General features: G+C 40.8%; 1 protein-coding gene across 1 annotated transcript in view; it reads left to right on the top strand.

Moving 5' to 3' along the window:
- Positions 1-22,573, top strand: part of TTLL5 (tubulin tyrosine ligase like 5) — a 196,061-nt gene that overhangs the window by 2,972 nt on the left and 170,516 nt on the right. The window contains exons 3-6 of the mRNA XM_023762178.1: positions 4,621-4,727; positions 13,080-13,162; positions 14,958-15,064; positions 16,421-16,551. Of these exons, the coding sequence (XP_023617946.1) occupies positions 4,621-4,727; positions 13,080-13,162; positions 14,958-15,064; positions 16,421-16,551 (428 nt within the window). The remainder of the gene's footprint in view (positions 1-4,620; positions 4,728-13,079; positions 13,163-14,957; positions 15,065-16,420; positions 16,552-22,573) is intronic.

Below are 22,573 nucleotides of genomic sequence, written 5' to 3'. Positions count from 1 at the left end.
GCTTCTCATCACTGTTAGGTTGTAGAAATAATAGAGGCTTGACATTATATTTGGGTCATTCTCATTCAGGATAATTAAATGGACAATTCCCTATGGCCATTTGCCTCCTATGTCTTCTTGCTTTCTGTGTGCTGCCTCTTACTCATTTCATAAAATTTTAACTTCTTCTCCAAGCATCAGTCTTTCTAATATCAAAATTATTGTTTTACTCCATAAATATTTTTCTTCTTAGTTGGCTTAGAGGTTGGGCCTGACAAGTATGTATTAGTTTGAACCTTATGAAATTGCCATTTTGGTAGGTCAAAAACAGTCAAATATTAACAATTTCAAATAGTTCAACCTGGTATTATAGTAGGTACTCAATAAATACTTGCTGACTGAATGAATGAATGAACAAACAAATGTATGACTTAGATCACATTAGATCAGACGTTCTTAATCTTTTTAATGTTGTGGGTCCCTTGTCAGAATATTTTTAAGTACTTAAAATTAAATACATGTCATTAAAAAATACCAATTACATTGAAATGCAGTTATCAAATTATTTTTAAAAATTGTGATACAGTAAATTGTGCTTTCTTATAAATTACTTACTTTTTTGTTTTCTTTTTTTGCTTCTTTTGTGCTTTCTTATACATTAAATAAAAAGATTATTCATTTAAAACATGGGAAAGTTAAGTTTTATTTTCTAAAGACAGCAGCATGAAGATTGTTTTTGCTTAGTTTGTGTAAGATCATTACACTGTGGGGTGGTCTTTGATTAACACTTAGAAGTAGGGAATACTGGGACCTTCATACTGGTACATGTCTGGACTACCAGTGTGTGATGTCACCATTTGGTAGCTTGGAGGAGAGATGCTAAATCATTGTCCAGCCTCATCACACCAGATGAGGAAGACTATGATCACAGGTAATCTAGTGGCAAGTTTAACAACTAACACAACTTAGAAGTAGCGATAAATGTAAATGATGTTTTAATATACTGGCATCAACTGTCAAACGGTATAAAAATCTAATTTTGGATAATTCTAATAGTGCTGTGCTTTGCTGCCTATATTCATAATTGAGAAATGTTAAATTCCTAGTAAAAATGAGTGAAATAAAGTGTAATATCCCCCTCCCCCATTACCCCTGTCCCCCAATACAAATTCATGGACCTCTTGAAGTTTCTTTATTTTTTGTTTTGTTTTGCTTTCTTTCACAATCTTACTATTGAATTTTGATGGTTAATCTTGCTCCATCAGCTCGTCTTGTCTATTAGACACTTGTTTTATACATTGGGAATCTTAAGTCAATCTTGTTCACACTTAGAGCAATAGGCTTACATTTTAAAATTTTTTGGAAGTTAGAAGGCCTTAAATCATCTAAGGAAGTTGATTTGATGCAAAGATGCATATCCATGGACATCTGTTAGATCTGCTCGATTCCTAGACTGTATTAAAGTAGTTAATGCCTAGACCTTAGGACTAGAAACGGTCCAGGCAGTCCTTGTTTTGCATGGCATTATTTCAGATGGTAAATGTAAAGGGGGATCTTTTTCTATATTTTGCTTGGTGGTTCCAAATACAAATTTATATATAGATATGGAAACTTTCATAAAAGGATTTGATGCTGCTTTTGTCACTGGAAAAATAGTCACTTTAATTTCCCTAATAAAAGCTGGCTTTGTATCAGTTGAGAAGATCATCAACATTTACTTGGAAAAAATAAAAGATCATCAACAAATGATTATACAATGAGTGGTCCAGGAGTTCAGAGAAAGAAGGCATCACTCAGGGCTGGGGAGCGGGGCAAGGCCTTGGAGAGTGGGATTAAGTGAACAGAGGCGCGGGGAAGGCATTCCCAGCAGGGACAGTGGTATCACTAAGGCATGGAGGTTTTGAGTTATGTAGGCTGCATCCCAGGGGTGAAGAAGAATATATTCCTCATGAAATTGCTTCTTAAAACCCAAAACGTTCGTAGGTTCTCAGTAAAGTCAACCATAAAACTGGTCTACTTTGATAATTAATCATTCAAATATGCTGTCCTCTCATGCCTGTAAGGCATATTTTCTTAATCTATTCCAGTTTCTGTGCAAAAGAAAATTTAAGGTCCCAATTTTTAATTTCCTAATCATTTAGAATCTTTTCCCTTTAGCACCACCTGGTGGGAGCATGGTTTTAATGGCAGTTTAGCATCTGCCTGAAGTATTTTGTAGTTGACCTTATTGAATTAATAATTTGTCTGCTACCTCTTTTATCTTTTTATGGGTGGTAAGTGAAGAGATTTCTCCTTCAGGGATTTGGCTCTCCACAGAGTGAGTGTAGTCAGGGCCTTGGCTCTTCTCAGCTGTGCATCTGCTGTTTGTATTCTGATCCCCCTGTCTTATCGCAGTAATCCGTTGTGTGTAAGTGATAAGGCACAGTGGTGCCAGTTTGTAGCTAATGCCAGGTTGACAAGGAACTTTGGATAGTTTCCAGAGTTTCTATCCAAGACTTTGGATAGGCCGCCTATTTTTCCCGTCTATCTATCCTCTGACTTAGAAATATAGTGGAAAAATTAAAGTTGGAAGAGATCACAGGAATAGCTTGACCCCATGCCCACGTATTATAGGTGTTAAATATTAAAAAAGCAAGCAAAGCAAAAAAATCTTTGCTGAAAAATGCGCCCTGTAAACACCATTTCTCACAAGTGGGCACAATCACCCAGGCCAAAGAGCATCCACATTCCATTTCTACAAAGCAGGAAATGAGCGAGGTATGGGGTTCTCTGCTTTCCTCACTAAAAGGCTTTTGGCAGCCCATTCCCAAGTCTAAAGGCTGCCTTCTAAAATTGATAGTCTGCAGCCTGTTCATTCAAAGTATGGATGTTTTTAAACTTGGGTTGGGAGGGTCTGACTTGGCCTTGAGATTTGTGGTTAAGGGTGTGGCCATATGAGTTTTTTTAAAAAAAATATATTTTATTGATTTTTTACAGAGAGGAAGGGAGAGGGATAGAGAATTAGAAACATTGATGAGAGAAAAACATCGATCAGCTGCCTCCTGTACACTCCCTACTGGGGATGTGCCCGCAACCAAGGTACATGCCCTTGACCGGAATCGAACCCAGGACCCTTGAGTCTGCAGGCCGATGCTCTATCCACTGAGCCAAACCGGTTAGGGCGTCATGTGAGTTTTTGAGAGCGAACTGAATCTTGGCTCAGTGGGTCTTATTCCATTTAATAAATTTGATTAGTTTAAGTTCCCAAAGAGTTGAGTTTAAGGTGTTCCATATACAGAACATCACCGAAATGTGATGAGGGTGTCAGAAGGGTGGAAAGAGCACAGACATTTGGGTTCATATATCTTTCCTTTACTCAGCCTTGGGCAAATTGCTTAACCTCTCTGAACACCTTTTCCTCAGTTCATAGTGGGGGCAATAGGAATAAATGAGATAGCATGAAAGCTCTTAGTTTATTTCCTGGCACGTAGTAGGTACTCAGGTAATTTACCTCTTTCCCGTTCTACCTTCCTGCACTGAGGAGGTTCAAGTTTCCTAATCTTTGAGTAAATTGATTAAATGGAGATTTTCTGAGGCTAAGGAAAGAAAATAAAGTCAGAGATCCTTCTCTGGAGGAAAAATATCTGTTTTTGCATTTAGTAAGGCTTTATTTAAAATATGTGGCTTTAATTGGGGTACTGGTAATAATTTGGTTTCCTAGCTCAGAATTTTAAGATGGGTCATTGAATTGCCTTAAAAAAGGACTATACAGGCTGGTGTGGCTCAGTGGGTGGTTGAGCATGGACGCATGAACCATGAGGTCATGGTTTGATTCCTCATCAGGACACATGCCCCAGTCTAGGGCTCGATCCCCAGTAGGGAGCACACAGGCAGCCAATGGATGATTCTCTCTCATCATTGCTGTTTCTGTCTCCCTCTCCCTTTTTCTCTCTCTAAAATCAATAATAAAAAGGACTATAGGGTTTCAAAATGGTATACTATAAATTATTATGAATCTATTTGTTAGGATTCTTTATGTGTACTGGGGACTAAAACATACTTGTGTATTTTTTGTCCTAAAAATAAAGGGACTTCATTAGTTCATATTTAGGAAAGACTTGATTCTGCAGCTCTAAGGGTGCCACTCAGGATCTCATTTCTCTCATTCTTTTAATCAGGCTCCCACTGACTTCCTCCTTTACTAGCATCTCCAGACTCTCCTGTCAAGGTCACAAAATGACAGTAGCACATCCAGCCCTCAGTCTCTTACACCATCAAGGGAAAGAGTGGCCATCTCTTCTGTAGCTGCCAGAGAAGAGAAAAAGCATTGCTTTCTCAGAGGGTCTCACAACATGTCACCTGACCTTCACTTGGCTCCAATTGGCTTATGTGCTCATCCCTGAAACAGCCACTATAATTGGGGGATAGAATGTCCTAATTGGCTGAAGCCAGTCAGGGCTCATCCCAGGACCAGGGATGGAATTAATCTTAAACAAACCACATGGCTAAAAATGGAAAATGAATGGTTTCCCATAGGACATTTAGGGTTCTTGTTTTAGAAGGAGGGGAAAAGGTTTTAAGCAGCCAACCACAGTAATCTGCTTCAGCAGTTAATTCAGATTTTGAGTTGTAAATTAATAAAGCCTTTTGTTATGGTTGTAGGGATCATCCATGTATCATGTGGACTGGAGGCTGCAGGAGAATTCCAATTTTGGTATTCCATGCTGAGGCAATTCTGACCAAGGACAACAATATTCGAGTAATTGGAGGTGAGTATGACTTCTCCACAGAAGGTAGGGCTGGGGCATGGCCCTTGGCAACCTTGTCTTGCAGAAATTGACAACACCTATGGATAGGGAAATGGCCTTGGCCACGAGAAGACTATATTTATTATACTTGAAAGGATTATTAGGGTTTCTGGAATTGTTTTCTGCGTATTATTTTTTCCCTTTTGAATTTTTTTTTCAGAATTATGTATACATGTGCTTATTTTATTGTAGTAAAATATACAAAGCAACTTACTGTTTTAGAGTGTACAGTTCAGTGGCATTTAGTACATTCACATTGTTGTGCAACAATCACCACTATTTAGTTTCAGAACATTTTTATCATCCCAAAAGTAAACTCTGTACCCATTAAGTAGTCAATACCCAGCCCCTGACAGCCCCTAGTCTACTTTCTGTCTCTGTGGATTCACCTCTTCTGGATATCTATAATAATAAAAGCGTAATATGCAAATCAGCTGGAAGGACGTCTGGACATCTTTCCAGACGAAGCCAGGGCTGCAGCCGTGGGATTGAGGCCGCCACGGCTGTGAGGGAGGGATTGAGGCAGCCAAAGTGTTTTCCACAGTGCTTGCACTGTTTTACATTTCCATCAACAATATATGAGAGTTCTCATTTCTCCACATTCTCACTAACATTTATTTTGTTTGTTAGATCATCGCTATACTAGTGAGTGTGAAGTGGTATCTTACTGTGGTTTTGATTTGTATTTCCATAATGACTAATGACATAGAGCATATTTTAAAAATATATATATTTTTATTTACTTTTAGAGAGGAAGGGGAGGGAGAGAGAGAAACTCCATTGGTTGCCTTCTGCATGCCTCTACTGAGGATTGAGCCTGCAACCCAGGCATGTGCCCTGACTGGGAATCGAGCCAGGCACCACAGGCTGAGCAACATAGAGCATCTTTTCATTAATATATCTTCCTTGGAGAAATGTCTATTCAAGGCTTTTGCTTATTTTTTTAATTGGGTTGCTTGTCTTCCTGTTGTTGAGTAATAAGATTCCTTATCCATTCTGAATATTAGAACCTTAGTAGATATATGATTTACAAATATTTTTCTGTGGTTTGTCTTTTCACTTTTTTGATAGTATTTTTTCATGAGCTAAAGGTTTTCACTTTGATAACGTCTAATTTGTCTGTTGTGTTTTTTTTGTTGCTTATATTTTTGGTATATTTACGAAACCATGGCCTAACCCAAGGTCATGATCCCCATGCTTTGTTCTAAGAGTTATATAGTTTAAGCTCTTATATTGGAGATAAATGGTGTTTGATCCATTTTGAATTACTTTTTTTAATGTGAGGTAAGGGTCTACATTCTTTTGCATGTGTATATCTATTTGTCCAACATAATTACTTGAAGAGACTATTCTTTCTCTATTGAATGCTTTTGGAACTCTTGTTGAAAATCAGTTGTCTGTAGGTATATGGGTTTATTTCTGGACTCTGAATAGACCATTGATTTGTATGTTTATCCTTATACCAGTACCTATCATTTAATTACTGTGCTTTTGTACTAAGTTTTGAAATTGGAAAATGTGAATCCTTTAACTTTGTTCTTCTGTTTCAAGATTTTTTTTGGCTATTCAGAGTCCCTTGCAATGCCATATGAATTTTAGGATAAAGCTTTTTAATATCTGCAAAAAGGCCTTTGGGATTTTGATAGGAAATGCATTGAATCTATAAATTGCTTTTGGGAGTGTTGCCATCTTAAAAGTTCTCCAGTCCACAAATAAGGGATGTCTTTCCATTTATTTCAATCTTCTATAATTTCTTGTAGCAGTGTTTTATAGTTTTTAGTGTATAAGTCTTGTAGCTGTTTGGTTAAAATTATTCCTAAATATTTTATTCTTTTTGGTATTATTATAAATTATAAATTTGGTATTATTAGCAATTTTATTTTTGGGTTGTGAATTGTCAGTGTGTAGATTTTTGTATATTGACCTTATATTCTGAAACCTTGCTGAACTCATTAGCTGTAATAGTTTTGTATGTGTTGGGGGTTCTTTTGAATTATCTATACTGTATATAAGGTCATGTCATCTGCAAGTAGAGATCATTTTACTTCTTTCCTTACAACTTGGATGCCTTTTGTTTACTTTCCTTGCCTAATTGCTTTGACTAGAACTTTTAGTGCAATGTTGCATAGAAGAGCTGAAAGGTGGATCTTTGTCTTGTTCCTGATCTTACAGGGAATGCTTTCCAGTCTTTCACCATTGAGTATGATGTTAGCTGTGGGCTTTTCAAAATTCCCTTTAGCATGTTGAAGACATCCCCTTCTAGTCCTTCATTGAGTGTGTGTGTGTGTGTGTTATTTTTATCATGCAAGGGTGTTGGATTTTGTAAAATGCTTTTTCTACATCATTTAAGATGATTCTGTTTTGTTTCCTTCACTCTCTTAATGTGGTGGGTTACATTGATTGACTGTTGTATGTTGAACAACCCTTGCATTCCTGAGATAAATCCCAGGTGGTCATGGGATGTTATCCTTATGCTGCTGGATTTGGTTTGCTAGTATTTTGTTGAGAATTTTTGCATCTGTATTTCTAAGGGATATGGGTCTGTGGTTTTCTTGTGATGCCTTCATCTGGCTTTGGTATCAGGGTAATGCTAGCCTCAGGATAAGTTCCCTTCTCTATAGAAGAGTTTTAAGAAGGATTATTGTTAATTTTTTAAATGTTTGATAAAATTCATCTGTGAAGCCATCTTAACTCATTTCATTGCTAGTAAAGTGGAGGTAATACCTATTTTGCAGGCATTGTGAGAAATAAATGTTACGTAATGTTTGGCACATAGTACACACTCAAAACTTATCTTACTTGTTGAAGAGGATCTGCTGTACTTTGAGATTAATTTAAGGTCTGTCCTTGCCATAATGATCCAAGAGTTTAGAAGATGGTGGATTGAATATTCTTCTCTCCCTAGGGGTCCTTGTGTTCTAATCCCCTCACCAAGTTGCTAGGTTACCATTTAAAGGAACATGGTTTATTTATATTCTCTGAATCTTGAGCAGTAAAAGAGTTGCTAACATTTACTGAGAAACACCCTCAAAATCGAAATATGACATGAGTCAAAATGTCAAATGTGGGTTTGAAAAAAACAGAAGTAAGTAATGCCCCCCAAACATACTTTTTTTGGGTGCTTGTCACATGTATTTCATGGCAATGGGCAGGCCCGTCCTTTTTATTTTTTTTAAAATATGTTTTTATTGATTTTAGAGAGGAAGGGAGAGGGAGAGAGATAGAAACATCAATGATTAGAGAGAATCATTGATCTGCTGCCTCCTGCACGCCTCACACTGGGATTGAGCCTATAACCCGGGCCTGGGCTCTGACCGGGAATCGAACCGTGACCTCCTGGTTCATATGTCAACACGCTATCACTGAGACATGCTGGCTGGGCAGACCCTTCCTTTTTAGAATGCCTAACATACTGGAAATTAGCATCCATCATTGTAGTTTTTCCTTTACTCAAGCAATGACTATTTTCTGGAATCTGTAAGATTTTGGGTTTTTTTTTTTCTTTTTTTTCACATTTCTGTGATTAAAGAAAAAGCTTTTTTCTCAAACTCTGTTTTTGAATTTTCTTTATCTTCCCCATTCTTTGTTGTGTGATAATTTTTTTCACCTTCTGTATGTGAAGAACAGTTTGAATGACTTGTAGTTGCTGCCTCAGACTTCTGAATTGTTAAACATTCTTGGTCTATTTTTTTCTCTTTGCTCTCCTAAATAGCTGACATAGGTCTGCTGAGATAATAATCCTGTGTTAAATCCTCTTGAGAAGTGTATCTGGGGCATTAATTATCTTCTGTTGATCTCATATTAGGTGCTAACCTTGTTTGTTCTGTTATCTAATAAATGTTTCATTGCATTCACTGCTAAAATTTTTGGTACAGTATGATTTCATATGCTTTATTAAATATTCTGGGAACATATTTTTCCCCCTCACTAGATCCTTTCTTTCCCTCCCACAAAACTGTATATACTTTGAACATGTAAATGGGATTTCATTTTAAAGGCAACAGATATTTTCAGTTTAATCCTTTTATAGAATGAAGTATCATTTTATAATTTGCCTCTAATGTGTCAACTTAATAAATTTGCATTTGGATAGCCCAGCACCCGATAGAAATATGCTGTACACTACATATGTAAAATTTCCAGGCCTCATTGAAAAAGTAAACAAAAATAGGTGAGATTAGTTTTAATATATTTTGTTTAATCCAAAATATCGTTTCCACATTTACTCAATATAAAAAAATCACTGAGATAGTTTACATCCTGGGTGTGTATTTTACATTTATAGCACATCTCAATATAGTGTAAAATTTTTGTTAGGAGTACTTGATCTGTATTTATCTATATTATAAAAACCCAGTGGCCCTAATGCCGTAACGACCAAAGACCGGCGCGGGTGGGCGGGGCTGCGTGATTTCGCACACTGGGCTTCTAGTATTCCATAAATGAGCCCAGCTGGTGTGGTTCAGTGGTCAAGCATTGACCCAGTCAGGGCACATGCCCGGGTTGCAGGCTTGATCCCCAGTAGAAGGCGTGTAGGAGGCAGCTGATTGATGATTGTCATCATTGATGTTTCTATCTATCTCTACCTCTCTGAAATCCACAGAAACATATGTTCCATAAATGTTATAGTTGAAAAATAAATTTTTATGCTCAGGTTATTCCAGACAAGTTTTCCAACTGAATTAAATTAGTTAAAGTTAAATTTAAAAAAAATCAGTTATTCTCTCACACTAGTCAAGTTCTCAGTGGTTACACATGGCTAGTGACTACCATAATCAACAGTGCAGCTGTAACTTTCTGACAGTAGGGCAAGCTACGCTATGTTGCCATTGAAGGGGTTATTCTTGTATTCTAAAAGTCAAGACATCAGTTTTGTCTTCATTCTAGTTTCCCATGCTATTTTTGACCAAACCTTTAGGGCACTTCACCATTCCCTAGATGCTTCTGTGCTGACAGATTATTGTTTTCTTGTTTTTATTTGCTCTGCCTACACAGTTAGTCCTGGAACTTGCCAGGGGTCTTAGCGCTTCAAGTTGCCTCCTGGGATACTTGCGATTGGAGAAGAGGGAATTCTACAGGCTCATGGTGGATTTGAGGCAATGTGGGCTTGGAGGCTCCGATTTTGGATGTTTGGCAGTTTACTAGTAGGCAAGGAGGGCAGTTGGGCAGGTTCACTTGCCAGTTTCCATCTGACTAGCAGGGAAGAGAGAGCCTAGAGTTACCAGGTTTTCCAAGAGAAGCCCAGGAATCTAGATTGTTATATGAATTGTTCCAATTTTAAAAGGTTGGCAACTAATTCTATGTTACATTTAAAACACCACAAGGAGTGAACAAACCATGTCGATAAGCTGGATTTGGCCCTTGGATCGCCAATTTATAACCTCTGGTCGAACATATACTGGTAATCAGCATTATTGGTCACAGGGCTATTGAACCCAGAATGTGAATTTGAGTTAAAATCACCAGAATCACAGCTGCTTTATATCATCCCACCCTGCCTTCCTCACACTCCCCTTTTGGAACATGTTCAGTGTATCTGAGTTGGGTTAGAGTTAGTAGGTGTGGATGAAAAGGAGTTGGTCACTGCTTACTACTTACATACCGAGAATCAGGCTGCCACTGAGTACAGTAATAATTACATTTTCCCTCTATATCAGGAGAAGTAGGAGAAAGTATTAATAGCATTTTTATTTTTGTATTTGCTATATAAAATGTATAATTTACTTTGTATGACACTATTAATACCTATTTTACTATATTTACTTTTTAAATACTATATACTATATATTTTACTATATAAAGTTTTTACTATATGAACATTTTTATTATGTATCAACAAGTATACAAGCTTTAAAGTGTTAACTGACTTAGTGCTTTCAATTATCCTAGGACAGGGGTCCTCAAACTACGGCCCTCGGGCCACATGCAAATACAAATATTGTATTTGTTCCCGTTTTGTTTTTTTACTTCAAAATAAGATATGTGCAGTGTGCATAGGAATTTGTTCATAGTTTTTTTAAACTATAGTCCGGCCCTCCAACGGTCTGAGGGACAGTGAACTGGCCCCCTGTTTGAAAAGTTTGAGGACCCCTGTCCTAGGAGGTAAGTATCTGTTATCAATTCCATTTTATAGGTGAGAAAACTGAGCATAGAAAAATGAAGGAACTTATTCAGGATGACAGCCAGGAAGTAGTAGAGGCAGGATTTTAACCCTGATAGTTCCGTTCCAGAGACAAACTCTTTCTCTTATTATCCCCTCATTTCCTCCAGCCCCATGTAATCGTTGTCTGTTTTTCCGCACACTTGACTGATCACCTTCCCTGTGGCCTGCTTCTGCGAGCAAGCACTGCGGAACAGACTCAGAATCGGAGCACTCCTGGTCTCCAGCCGTTGACATTTTGGCTCTTTGCCAAGTGCAAAATTGGAGATGTTAGTGATCACAGTTATAATGAAAAGACCTAATATTCTTTCATTTTTCTAAGTTTTAAGAATAATACAATAAACACATGTATACTCTTTCCATAGATTCACTAGTTATTAACATTTTGCCATATCTGCTTCTCTTTCCCCCTTCCCCGTCCTATATAATAAAAGCCTAATATGCAAATTGTCCCCTCGGGCAGTCTTTCGACTGGGGACGGTGTGGAGCGTCAGCGTCAGCCACGGCACTGCAACCTCTTGCTGGCTACCTGGGTGTGGGGGTGACGGGGACAGAGGTGCAGTGAGAACGTGAGCTCGCTCTCACTCCCCCTGCTACCTTCCCCCCAGGACGCCAGGGCTCATGCGCTGGGGAAGCCCCCAGAGGAGCCCGCCCCACACCATCATGGCCTCTCCCGGTGAGCCAGGCTGCAGCCGCAGGTCTGGCTGGGAGAGAGCGTGCTGCCTGCCTGCCTTCTGTGCAGTGCTGCTGGGTGGCCCAGAGGCATCAGGCCGCGCTCACCGCATCTCCACGTGGGGACTCGGGTGCCGTGACTCAGGTTGAGGAGGGTGCGCGGGGGGGCCCCTGAGGGCCCAGCTGCCCAGGGCCCAGACGCTTGCACTTTGATCGCCAGCCTGGCCTAGGGACCACACCCGTGCACGAAGTTCATGCACTGGACCTGTAGTCATTTGAGAATTAGTTTAAATGCTTCATACCTAAATACTTGATTCAGTATGTATCCCCTAAGAGCAAAGGCAATATGTAGTCCTTTAAAAAATTGTTCTGTAATATTCTTAGATAACTTTTTCAAGCAATTTGTAGTGTGCATAGAAAGAGGTTGAATTTAATGAGCCAGAGTAAATGTTAGTCCTCAGGGATGGGGATATATAGAAATTTCACATGATTACTGACTTTCCTCTTAGACAGGGGTCACAAGCACAGAATGCTTGCAGGTGCCAGGCAGGAAATATGAGTGAGTGCAGTGTGGGCCTGTCCTGGAGGAAGCACTTGCACTTCCGCAGTGGACTCTTGCCGAGAAAGAGAGAGAGAGAGAGAGAGAGAGAGAGACCCAGAAATCTAGATTTTTATATGTTTAAAAGGTTGACAAGTTTAAAAGGTTCACAGTTAATTCAATTTTATTTTTAGAGCACAATGAGAAATGAACACACTATGTCTGCAGGTTGGCGTTGGCCCTCAGGTCACCAGTTTCTGACCTCTGGTCTAGGAGATACTGGTGATCAGAAGGATTGCACACAGAGTGCTACCCAGAGCAGGGGTTCTCAGCCTTTTTAGTGCATTGGATCCTAATGAGTCTCTTTTCAGAATAATGTTTTTGTTTGTTTATTTTTAAATCAGAATAATGTTTGTTAAGTGTATAAAAGTTACATATGACTACAAAGAAAATCAATTGTATTGAAATATTACCATAATATTTTTAAAAACCTAGATATGTGCCTTGATTAGTATAATGATCTAGTGGTAGATCTGTTAATTTCCATAGTTTTTAAAGACTGTGAGAATAAGTGATACTTTGAGATAACTGTACCAACTGTAAAATAACATTAAAATTTCTGATCTCTACTGGTGGCAGGGTCACAGTTACTGCTAATAATACTCTGCATTGTTGCCTATATTCCTAATTGAAAGTAATGTTACGTTTCAACTAGAAATTCACGAAAACAAAGATGTCATTTCTCCCCATACATGTTTAGTAACTCCCAACAAATTTCAGGTTAAGAATCCCTGAAATCTGCAGCCCCTACTTGTATTGTAGTAGCATAAGGTAGCAGTATAATATTATCGAGTGTAATTAAGCAAGCTACCCTCTAACAGTTTATTTCTGTCTCTACAGTGAACTTTCTGGTTACTGAACTCGAATCTATGTTTTTCTTTAGAACGTTATCATTTGTCTTACAAGATTGTGCGAACAGACAGTCGCCTGGTACGCAGCATTCTGACAGCCCATGGATTTCATGAAGTAAGCTCATTTTGACTACCTCACCTAACCTGTCCAGAAGCTGAAAATCCTAGCCACCTGACTGTCAGTTACCCATGCCAGTGCTAGAAAGTACATGGGACCAGTGCTTAGTGGTGATGGGAGAACTTGCATTGAATTCCATGCAATACATGGAAGACATTTCCACAATTAAAAGCTTTTTTTTTTTTTTTTACTTGCTAAGTTTATAGGCTTAGGCTAGAGGCAGAGTTGCCCATAAGGAATTGTTTGTTACCCAATTAAGGTTCTTTGATTGCAAGCAACAGAAACAGACTCTGTTTAACTTACACCAAAAGGGATTTGTAGGAAAAGTGCTCATAAGATGGTTAGCAGAATCAGGAAAAACTGCAAAGGCAGCCTTTGGAAGGAGAGAGACAGGACAGCTCCAGGGATCTAGGACAGGAAGCTTCAGGACCATCTCCTGTAGGCACCACGTGGAAGAGACTCAACTCCATTCGTTGTCCTTGTGCCTTTCTTCACTCAAGAATCACATTCTGGAGATAGAGTGACTGGCCCAGCTTGGGTTATGGATTTACTCTTTGGGAGAGAGAGGGTCAGATGATTGGCAGGTCCTTTAAAACCAAAGAGTATGTGATTCCCAAAGTAAATGGGGAAAATTGGGATATTGACATCAAAGGGGACAGGCAAAAATGCTGGACAGATTTCCACTGTAGAGATTTTTGTTGTTGTTAATCCTCACCCAGGGATATTTTTCCATTTGATTTTTAGAGAGAGTGGAAGAGAGGGGGAGAGACAGAGAGAGAGAAGCATCTATATGAGAGAGACACATTGATTGGTGGCCTCGCCGGTGATTGAGCCTACAACTGAGGTACCTGCCCTTGACTGGAATTGAACCCAGGGCCCTTTAGTCCAAGGGCTGGAGCTCTATCCACTGAGCCAAACTGGCTAGGACCACTGTAGAGATTTTGAGACACTTGATAAAGGTATGCTTGCTAGCTCTTTATCCTGGGCTGAAGTCTGAAGTAGGCATTTTGAAGTTCTGGTACCAGTTTATATCCTGTCTTGCTGCTATTTCATCTCCAGGGCTCCCTTCCTCTCTCTCTAAATATGGCACCTATCACATCATAGGCTCAGAATACATAATTGTTTAATGAATATACAAATAAATTATTATGAATGACTGAATGAGTGGATTCTAAGTTGATTTGCTACTATATAAGTTTTTACTTCTGATCAGTACTTTATATGCAGCATCTGCAAGAACAAAAGGATACCCTGAAAAGGGAGTTTTGGAGTTGGGCCCTCTTCTCATACTTTGATATGCAAAAATATTAAGAGATATTGTGGACTTCTATAGAAGGATTAATTTATTCTACTTTAAAAAAATGTTTTTATTGATTTTTAGAGAGAGAGGAAGGGAGAGGAAGAGACAGAAACATTGATGAGAGAGAAACATCCATTGGATGCCTCTTGCGTGCCTCTTCCTGGGGATCAAGTCCACAACCTGGGCATGTTCCTTAACCAGGAATCGAACCAGTGACCTCTTGGTGCATGTGTCAGTGCTCAACCACTGAGCCACACCAGCAGGCTATTCTACTTTTTATGTCTGGGATTTTCCCAACTCTCCAATTCTTTAAACTTGATTAACCCCATGTTCCATGTCCTTAACTTTTCTGTCTTGCTAGGCTCACATCCTAAATGGGCCACCCCATGAATATTCTGTGGATGAAAAATCTCTTTGGCCTTTTCTGCATGGCTCTTCCTGGGGAGGGGTTATCGTTGATGTTTTTTATCTTGTCCTTTTATCTGTCCTCAGGTTCACCCAAGCAGCACTGACTATAACCTAATGTGGACAGGATCCCACCTGAAGCCCTTCTTACTTCGCACCCTCTCTGAAGCACAAAAGGTTAACCATTTTCCCAGGTAATGCTCTTGTAGCTCCTTTGCTCCTTTTAAAGGCACCTGACATTATCATAGATTTAAATATAAAACCTAAAACTAAAACTTCTAGAAGAAAACATAGGAGGAAATCTCTATGATTTTGGATTAGATAAAGATTTCTTAGAGATAACAATAGAAGTACAATCCCTGCTCTGGCTGGGTTGCTCGGTTGGAGCATTGTTCCGTACACCAAAATGTTGCGGGTTCAGTTCCTGGTCAGGGCACGTAACCTAGATTCTGGGTTCAATCCCCAGTCGGGGCATGTATGGGAGGCAACCAATCAGTGTTTCTCACATCGATGTTTCTCTTTCTCTCCTCCCTTCCTCTCTCTCTAAAATCAAATAAAAAAAAGTGTATCCTTGGATTAGGATTAAAAAGTAATAATATATATATATATAAACAGGGAATATGCTAATTAGCTGAGCGTCACAACCGCTCGGTAGGAACTGAGCGCAGATGGGTGGGAGGGGACTGCGTGCCGCCCTCACCCCAGCAGCTGCGGGGAGGCTGAGTCTGGGGCTGGGGGCGGGCCGGAGTGGAGACACAACACACAGGAGCGCCTACCCCCACCCCAGCGGACACAACGCTATGGCCAGGACTACATGGGTCAGGCACGGGTCCCGGCCCCCCATGGGGTGCCTCCTCATGCAATTTCAATCGCGCGCTGGGCCTCTAGTAATAAATAAAAACCTATACACAAATGCTTGTAGTGACTTTATTCATAATCTCCAAAAACTGGAAACAGCTCATGTGTCCTTCCACAGGTGAGTGGATAACTGAACTGTGGGTCACTACTGAGCCATAAAACAGAGTGAAACACTTATACACGCAACCACAAGGGTAAATCTCAATTGTGTGTGTCACCTTCCGTGAAAGAAGACAGTCTCACAAGGATACACACAACACATGATTCCCTTTAATCGACTTTCTGGAACAGGCAAAATACAGGGACAGAAAACAGGTGACTTTGCCAGGGCCTGGAGGTGATTGGGAGGGTTGACTGCAAGGGACTTGAGGTAACTTTTGGGGATGTTGGAATTGTCTAAATCTTGATCGTGGTGGTGGTTACATAACTGTGTTTGTTCAAATTCAGAATAATACACTAAAAAAGGCAAATTTTACTGTACGTAACGTATACCTTATGACTAAACCTGACCAAAGAAATCCATTCCATGAAAATGATGAAAAAACCTATGGGGTTGACAGTGATAGATTTGGGATCTACTATTCTCAGTGACTGCTCTAGAACCGTGAATGTGAACTCATTCAGGATGTGATAACACTGGATCACCTCTGAGTCGGAGTTGACTGACATGGAAGTACTTTTATGATTTTTAGGTCATATGAACTAACCCGAAAGGACCGACTGTACAAAAACATCATTCGGATGCAGCATACGCATGGATTCAAGGCTTTCCACATCCTCCCTCAGACCTTCCTGCTGCCAGCTGAGTACGCAGAATTCTGTAGTAAGTGCTTTGACTCACTGCCCATCCCCAGGAACTGAACTTGGGGCAGACGGACCTCCAGGGTTGCCTCAAGTTAGTCACCAAATTAGGGTTTCTCAAATCCTTAAACAACTTGTGTTTCTTTAGTAAAACAGCTGCAGAGATAACTTTAAAATGGAGTTTATTCTGACTGTGTACCTGTATATTCATTCTTAGAAAGGCTGGTCAGTGTCATTTATGTAGGACACATTGGTGTCAGGTAAATGTGCTCTTGTCTTGTACACAGTCTCTTCTTCATTGACAAGAGTTAGTGCACATGTAGGGATGTGGGTACTTCTGCATGTAAACTACATATGTATCCTCTTTGGTGTCTCTTTTCCTCTTGCCATTTAGGAATATTACTGTCCCCTTCATTTCTGGACTTATTTGTGTGACTTGTGTTCTTTGAGGTTCTGGTCTCATGCATCTTTTGGTGTTTGGAAGTACCAGTTAGTCTCACTGTTTTTCCTTGGAGTTCACACTAATTAATTGGAAACTATCTTTGGGAGCCAACTAGGGATCCAGATGTCAGCTGTGTTGCTGGTAACGCTAGATAGGAGCATGTGGCCTGCATCCCCGTGTCAGTGGCTTCTTATTCCCTTTGCCTTGTGAACTCACCTCCCCAGGTGTAAGCAGAGGCATGGGCTGTTTCAGGCTTTCCTTCGCGGGGCAGAGCCTGACTCAGTGGGCTTAGTGCACAGGTCAGGTGTGAGGCAGGCTTGGGAGAGTTTAAATAGTAATAACGCTAATAGCTGACACTCAGGGAACATTTCCTTTCTACCAGGCCTTCTAAGTGGCACCTCTGCTCTGAGGTAGGTACTGTTATTGTTCCTGCCTCTGCAGATGGAGAGCCTAAGATACAGAGAAGTAAAGGAACTTTGTGCAAATGGTGGGAATAGGATTCAGACCTAAATGTTCAGCATTATTTCCTGTTTCGAGTTATGTTGAGATATGTTACTACATAATAAAAGTTAAAAATTCTGTAATAAGCACAGTCTGGCTTCAGAGGCCAGGCCCTTCAGCACTGCGCTTTATTGCTAAAGACACTGGGCGGTACGTACACAGTGACTGTTTCCCAGTATCGCCAACGACAGAAGTCACGTCTGTGAGGAGGGTCAGATACGACAGAGGATCAGGTGTGACAGAGGAGAAGCAGACAGACAGTTTTCCTCTGGATGAGTCCCAGGGAGGGACTGTTTCTGTTTCAGGGTAGAGGAAGCATGGGGATAGGAAAAGCAAGGTCTCTCTAAACTTCCTGACTTTTGATACTTGTACCAGTTGGACTTAAGAATCTGGTCTGGTCACCCAGTGGAGTGTTCTTCCTCCGGGGCTTATGTCACAGGGACGGTCACAGGCTGTACCTTGAGGCTGCCATTCCTCTGATAGCACTATTGCTGGGACCACAAGTTGGCAGTTCAGTGTTTGCCCACACAGGGCTCTGAAATGAGTATTAATTAGATGAATGAAGTTAACTTCAGTACTACAGTGCACTCAAAGCTGAAAATCTGCAGTCAAGAATTTTTATGTAACTTTAGCCAAGTTACTTAAACCTCTCTGTACTTTAGCTTTCTCCTCTGTAAAGAGAACTGTTCCCAGTACTGACCTTACAGAGTTGTTGGGATGTTTAAATAGGTTAACACATGGAAAGCACTTGGAATGGTGCTTTATAGGTGCTCAATAAATGTTCAATATTGTTTCCTATTTCAAGTTACGTTGAAATATATCAATACATAATAAAAATTAAAATTTCTGTAGTAAGCCAACACGATAGCTTGAAAATGCTTCAACTAACAGGTCGGCAATTTAAAAGGTTCCCAATATGAACTCCTCCTGTTGTTGGATTCCTGGTGAGAAGTTAAAGTCCAGAATAATTTCCTACTAAAGGAATGTAAGTTGAAAATTCCCCTTCTCCTCTTTGCAGTTGCTTATTCTGCTGTTCTTCCCCACCCTTTGGAGGCAGGCCGGGGGCTGGGGAAGCTCATTCAGCTGATTGGGTAGAGTTAGGGTTCCTTCATCAGTTCAAGCCTGACCTGTCTTTCCGTAGAATTGCTCCTTCAGCAATTACTCAGACTTTTATGTGTTCTTCTTTTTAACAAGAGTGAATTCAAGAGGTCAGTAGAATACATAGAATTAATGCAGCTGCAACCCAAAGCCACCACATTTAGCCCCTGGGCAGTTATTGCAGGCCCATGGTGTACCTCAGTCCCCCAAACAAATCACCCATTGCCGTTGCCACCCAGCGATCCCAGCAGGGACTTGCCGTGTTTGTGGAAGAGGGAGGGCAGGGAGGGCAGGTAAAGAGGAATCTCCGTGGTTTCAGTCTTGCCAGGGTGCTAGTCATTCCTTGCCAGTTGTCCCGAGTTCATGACCTCTAAACTTAAATCCACTGGGAAGAAATCCAACACCATTAGGTTAATTGGGTTGTGAAATTTACATACTAGGGACAAGCCCATCGACTTCAAAGAGACATTCCCCTTTTTCATAAAGTCTGTTTTAAGTTCTCTTCTTTTCCTTTGGTGTCTACCTCGCATATCATAACTTGGAAATTTCATTTTCTCCTTGACTCTTGTGTTCTGACCCTCCAGTGCTTACTTGAGTGTGGGCGACAGGAGACTTTTGAGAAGGAAAGGGAGGTGAACAGGCTGGCCTTTAGAAAAACAACTGCATGAAATGAATTGGAGGGAGCAGGGGAGGAGACACAGTGGTCACTTTGGAGATTAGTGAGTAATCCAGATGGGAAGTGTAGCTAGATACAGCTAGGTGGCCGGAATGGACAGAATGGGAGAATAAATAAGGATTGCCAACTGGCTGCTAGTAGTGAGGCAGGGGTCAAAGATATCTCCAAAGGTGTGAGTCTGAAAAGCTGGGAGCATCATTACGTCTTTCTTCAGAGAGTGTAACCAGGAACATGAAGGAGTGTTAGAGTGGGAGAGTATTAAATTTTGGACCAGGTTTGGAGTTGAGGTATCTACAGGCATCCATGTCGTGATGTTGGCAGGCAGTGTTTGGTTTGCCAGAGATATAGATTCTGGAATTTGCAGGTATGGAGGTGGATGTGATTACCAAGGGAGGGAAAGATAACGAGAAGCCACACCGAAGAAAAATCAGAGGGGAGAGAGAGCTCAACGATGCGAACAATGATTGACGTCCCAGAGAAGGCAGGAGAGGGTTAATCAAGAGCCCCTGTGGAAGGTGAGCTTTAGGAAGGAGGTGGGCCTGTCTCTCCCCTAATACAAGGAAAGGAAGGCCAAGTGATGACCCAGATGAGATTTTAGATAGAAAAGCAGGTGACTGGGTTTATGTAACAAATTCCCAGCCATCTTGGGGTGTAGGGTGATGAGGACACATGCAGGAATGAAGGGCCTACAGATGGGTTTGGGTGTGTGGGAGGGACAGAAAAGTATGAAAATAGCTTGCGTAAGGCCTTTGAAAGAGAACTGATAAGGAACGGGCATGAAGATTGCCTAAAGACACGAGATACCAGCCAAGGTGGATCTCATGAATTTATGGCATTTGTTCTAATAAGAGAAAACCTTAAACCCATCTCTGTAGAGATCTGTCCCAGAGACCAACCACTACCTCAAGAGATGTGAAAGCCTGGATATTGCCAGTAATTAGAGTGTGAGGATTGGAATACGTGGTATACATCTTTCTAGACTCCTGGTGCACTGTTGCTCGTTGCAGGATGTAGTAGAATCGGAGGGCTGTGACCTTGAACCTAGGAATCTCTTGGCAACTCCAGCCACATGCGGCCCAGTGGACAGCTTTCTCGGCCGGAAGAAGGACAAAAGAAAGATAAGGTGGCACTAATGTCAGAAAAGCAAAACTTCTCTCCCAAGCCCCAGCAGATTTCTGTTTACTTCTGATTGGTCAGAATTGTGTCCTGTGGTCACTTGCAGTTGCAAGAGAGGCTGAGAAATAATTCTAAGGAATGAGCAAAATTTTGAATTCTGCTCATTAATTGCAGTTAATTGCAGATAGCTAGATTTTAAAGTAATCAGTAAATTTGTAGAATCATAATATTAGCATTATAAGAGAACTTAGCAAATCAGACTAAACCCCTCATTTTGAAGATGAGACTGGACAGTTTATTTTTAAATTTTTATTTTTTCAATTACAGTTTACATTCAATATTACTTAGTATTAGTTTCAGGTGTACCACATAGTGTGTAGACAGTCATATACTTTACAAAGTGTTCACTCCGATATTTCCAGTACTCACCTGGCATGATACATAGTTACTACAATATTATTTACTATATTCCCTGTGCTGTACTTTACATAACTACCAATTTGTATTTAATCCCTTCACCTTTTTTACCCAGTTCCCCAAACCCCCTTCCCTCTGGCAACCATCAGTCTTTTCTCTGCATCTATGAGAGACTGGATAGTTTAAGCAAAGTGTCCCTGGTGTAAAAGCCAGAATTAGAATCCAAATCTTTCTACCCCTGGTCCAGAGCCTTTTCCATTAGCCTGCACAGGCTGCCACTGTAGGACCTGGGAGGCACTAGAAGGATCGCAGACCCTGTCTAGTATGTCCTCATCCTGAGAGGCTGACAAGCTTTGCAACCTGCCTTTGCCTCTTATTTTTCTTGCTTCGTAACCACATTTTTAGAACCTAGGAAAAACTCAGTCTTTGTTCTGAAACATAGCACATTAAGGATAAAAGCCTAACGTGAAAGACATTGGTATTTAGAATTCCAACAATGTGATAAAAGTGAAGCACCAAAAAAGCAAAAACTTCTGATAAGGCTAGTTCACAAAATAAGATTTATTACAGTGTTAGTTGGCAACAACTGCATTTAGCTAGATTTTCCCTTTTGTGAAAACGAGGGTTTTATAAATGTACTTGCCACAGCAAAGGGCCTGTCCCCAGACAGTTTTGGCTGTTTCCTTCGGCTTTCCTATGGCCCCCTGCTCTTCCTCTTGATGACTCAGAGTGTGTCTGTAATTACTTGATCGATGTCTGCCCCTTCTACTAGTCTAATCTCTGTGAGCGCAAGGCTGTCTTTGTCACTACTGCATGGATCGATCAATCACCTAGCAAACTGATTGACACGGATTGGGTACTTAGACGTATTGAATGAATGAAGGTTAGAAAATTTTGTAATTTTTGTTTTCTTTTACTATTAATAATTTCTTCTGTGCTCAGCTCATTGCCTCCTTAGAATCTGGGGAAAATAGCAAAATAGGAAAAAAAAATATATAAACTGTATACACATACACATATTCAGTGGCTTTACTTTATAGAGGCTTAATTTGTCTTATATTACCCCTAGAGGCCCAGTACACAAATTTGTGCATGGGTGGGGTTCCTTGGCCTGGCTGGCGATTGGGGCCGTTTGGGGCCGTCTCGCCCCGTCCTGATCGGGGCGGCGGCCGGGGGGAGGGGCTGCAGGAGGTTGGCTGGTCAGGGGAGGGACCACGGGAGATTGGCCAGCTGCGGAGAGGGACTGGCCATGGGAGGTTGGCTGTGGGAGCACACTGACCATGAGGGGGCAGCTTCTGCATTGAGCGTCTGCCCCTGGTGGTCAGTGCATGTCATAGTGACCGGTCGACCAGTTGTTTGGTCGCTTAGGCTTATATATCTAATCTAATAAAAGACAAACATGCAAATTGACCATACCTTCGCTATGCTTTAAGCCACGCCCACCAGCGAATCAGAGCGACTATATGCAAATTAACCCAACCAAGATGGCGGCCATAAGCCACGGAGCTGGAGCGAGTAGGAGGCTTGGTTGCTCCAGTGATGGAGGAAGCCAAGCTTCCCAGCCGGCTCTGAGCTCCACTGAATGCAACTAAGTTTCAATTATAGAAGATAAATAAACCCCAGATACCTGCTTTCAGCTGGTCGTGGCCACAGAGCTGGAGCGAGCAGGAAGCCAAGCTTCTCGCCTGCCGCGGGGCTCTGAGCTCCACTGAAGGCAACAAAGTTTCAATTATAGAAGGTAAATAAATCCCAGAATAAAAAAAAGAAAAGAAAAAAAGGAGAGGCTGGGAGCTT

This window comes from Myotis lucifugus, unplaced genomic scaffold (genome assembly GCF_000147115.1).
Source record: "Myotis lucifugus unplaced genomic scaffold, Myoluc2.0 scaffold_235, whole genome shotgun sequence".
Classification (NCBI taxonomy): Eukaryota; Metazoa; Chordata; class Mammalia; order Chiroptera; family Vespertilionidae; genus Myotis; species Myotis lucifugus.
Note: the sequence above shows the minus strand (reverse complement) of the source record. Positions and strands in the feature narration are given on the sequence as shown.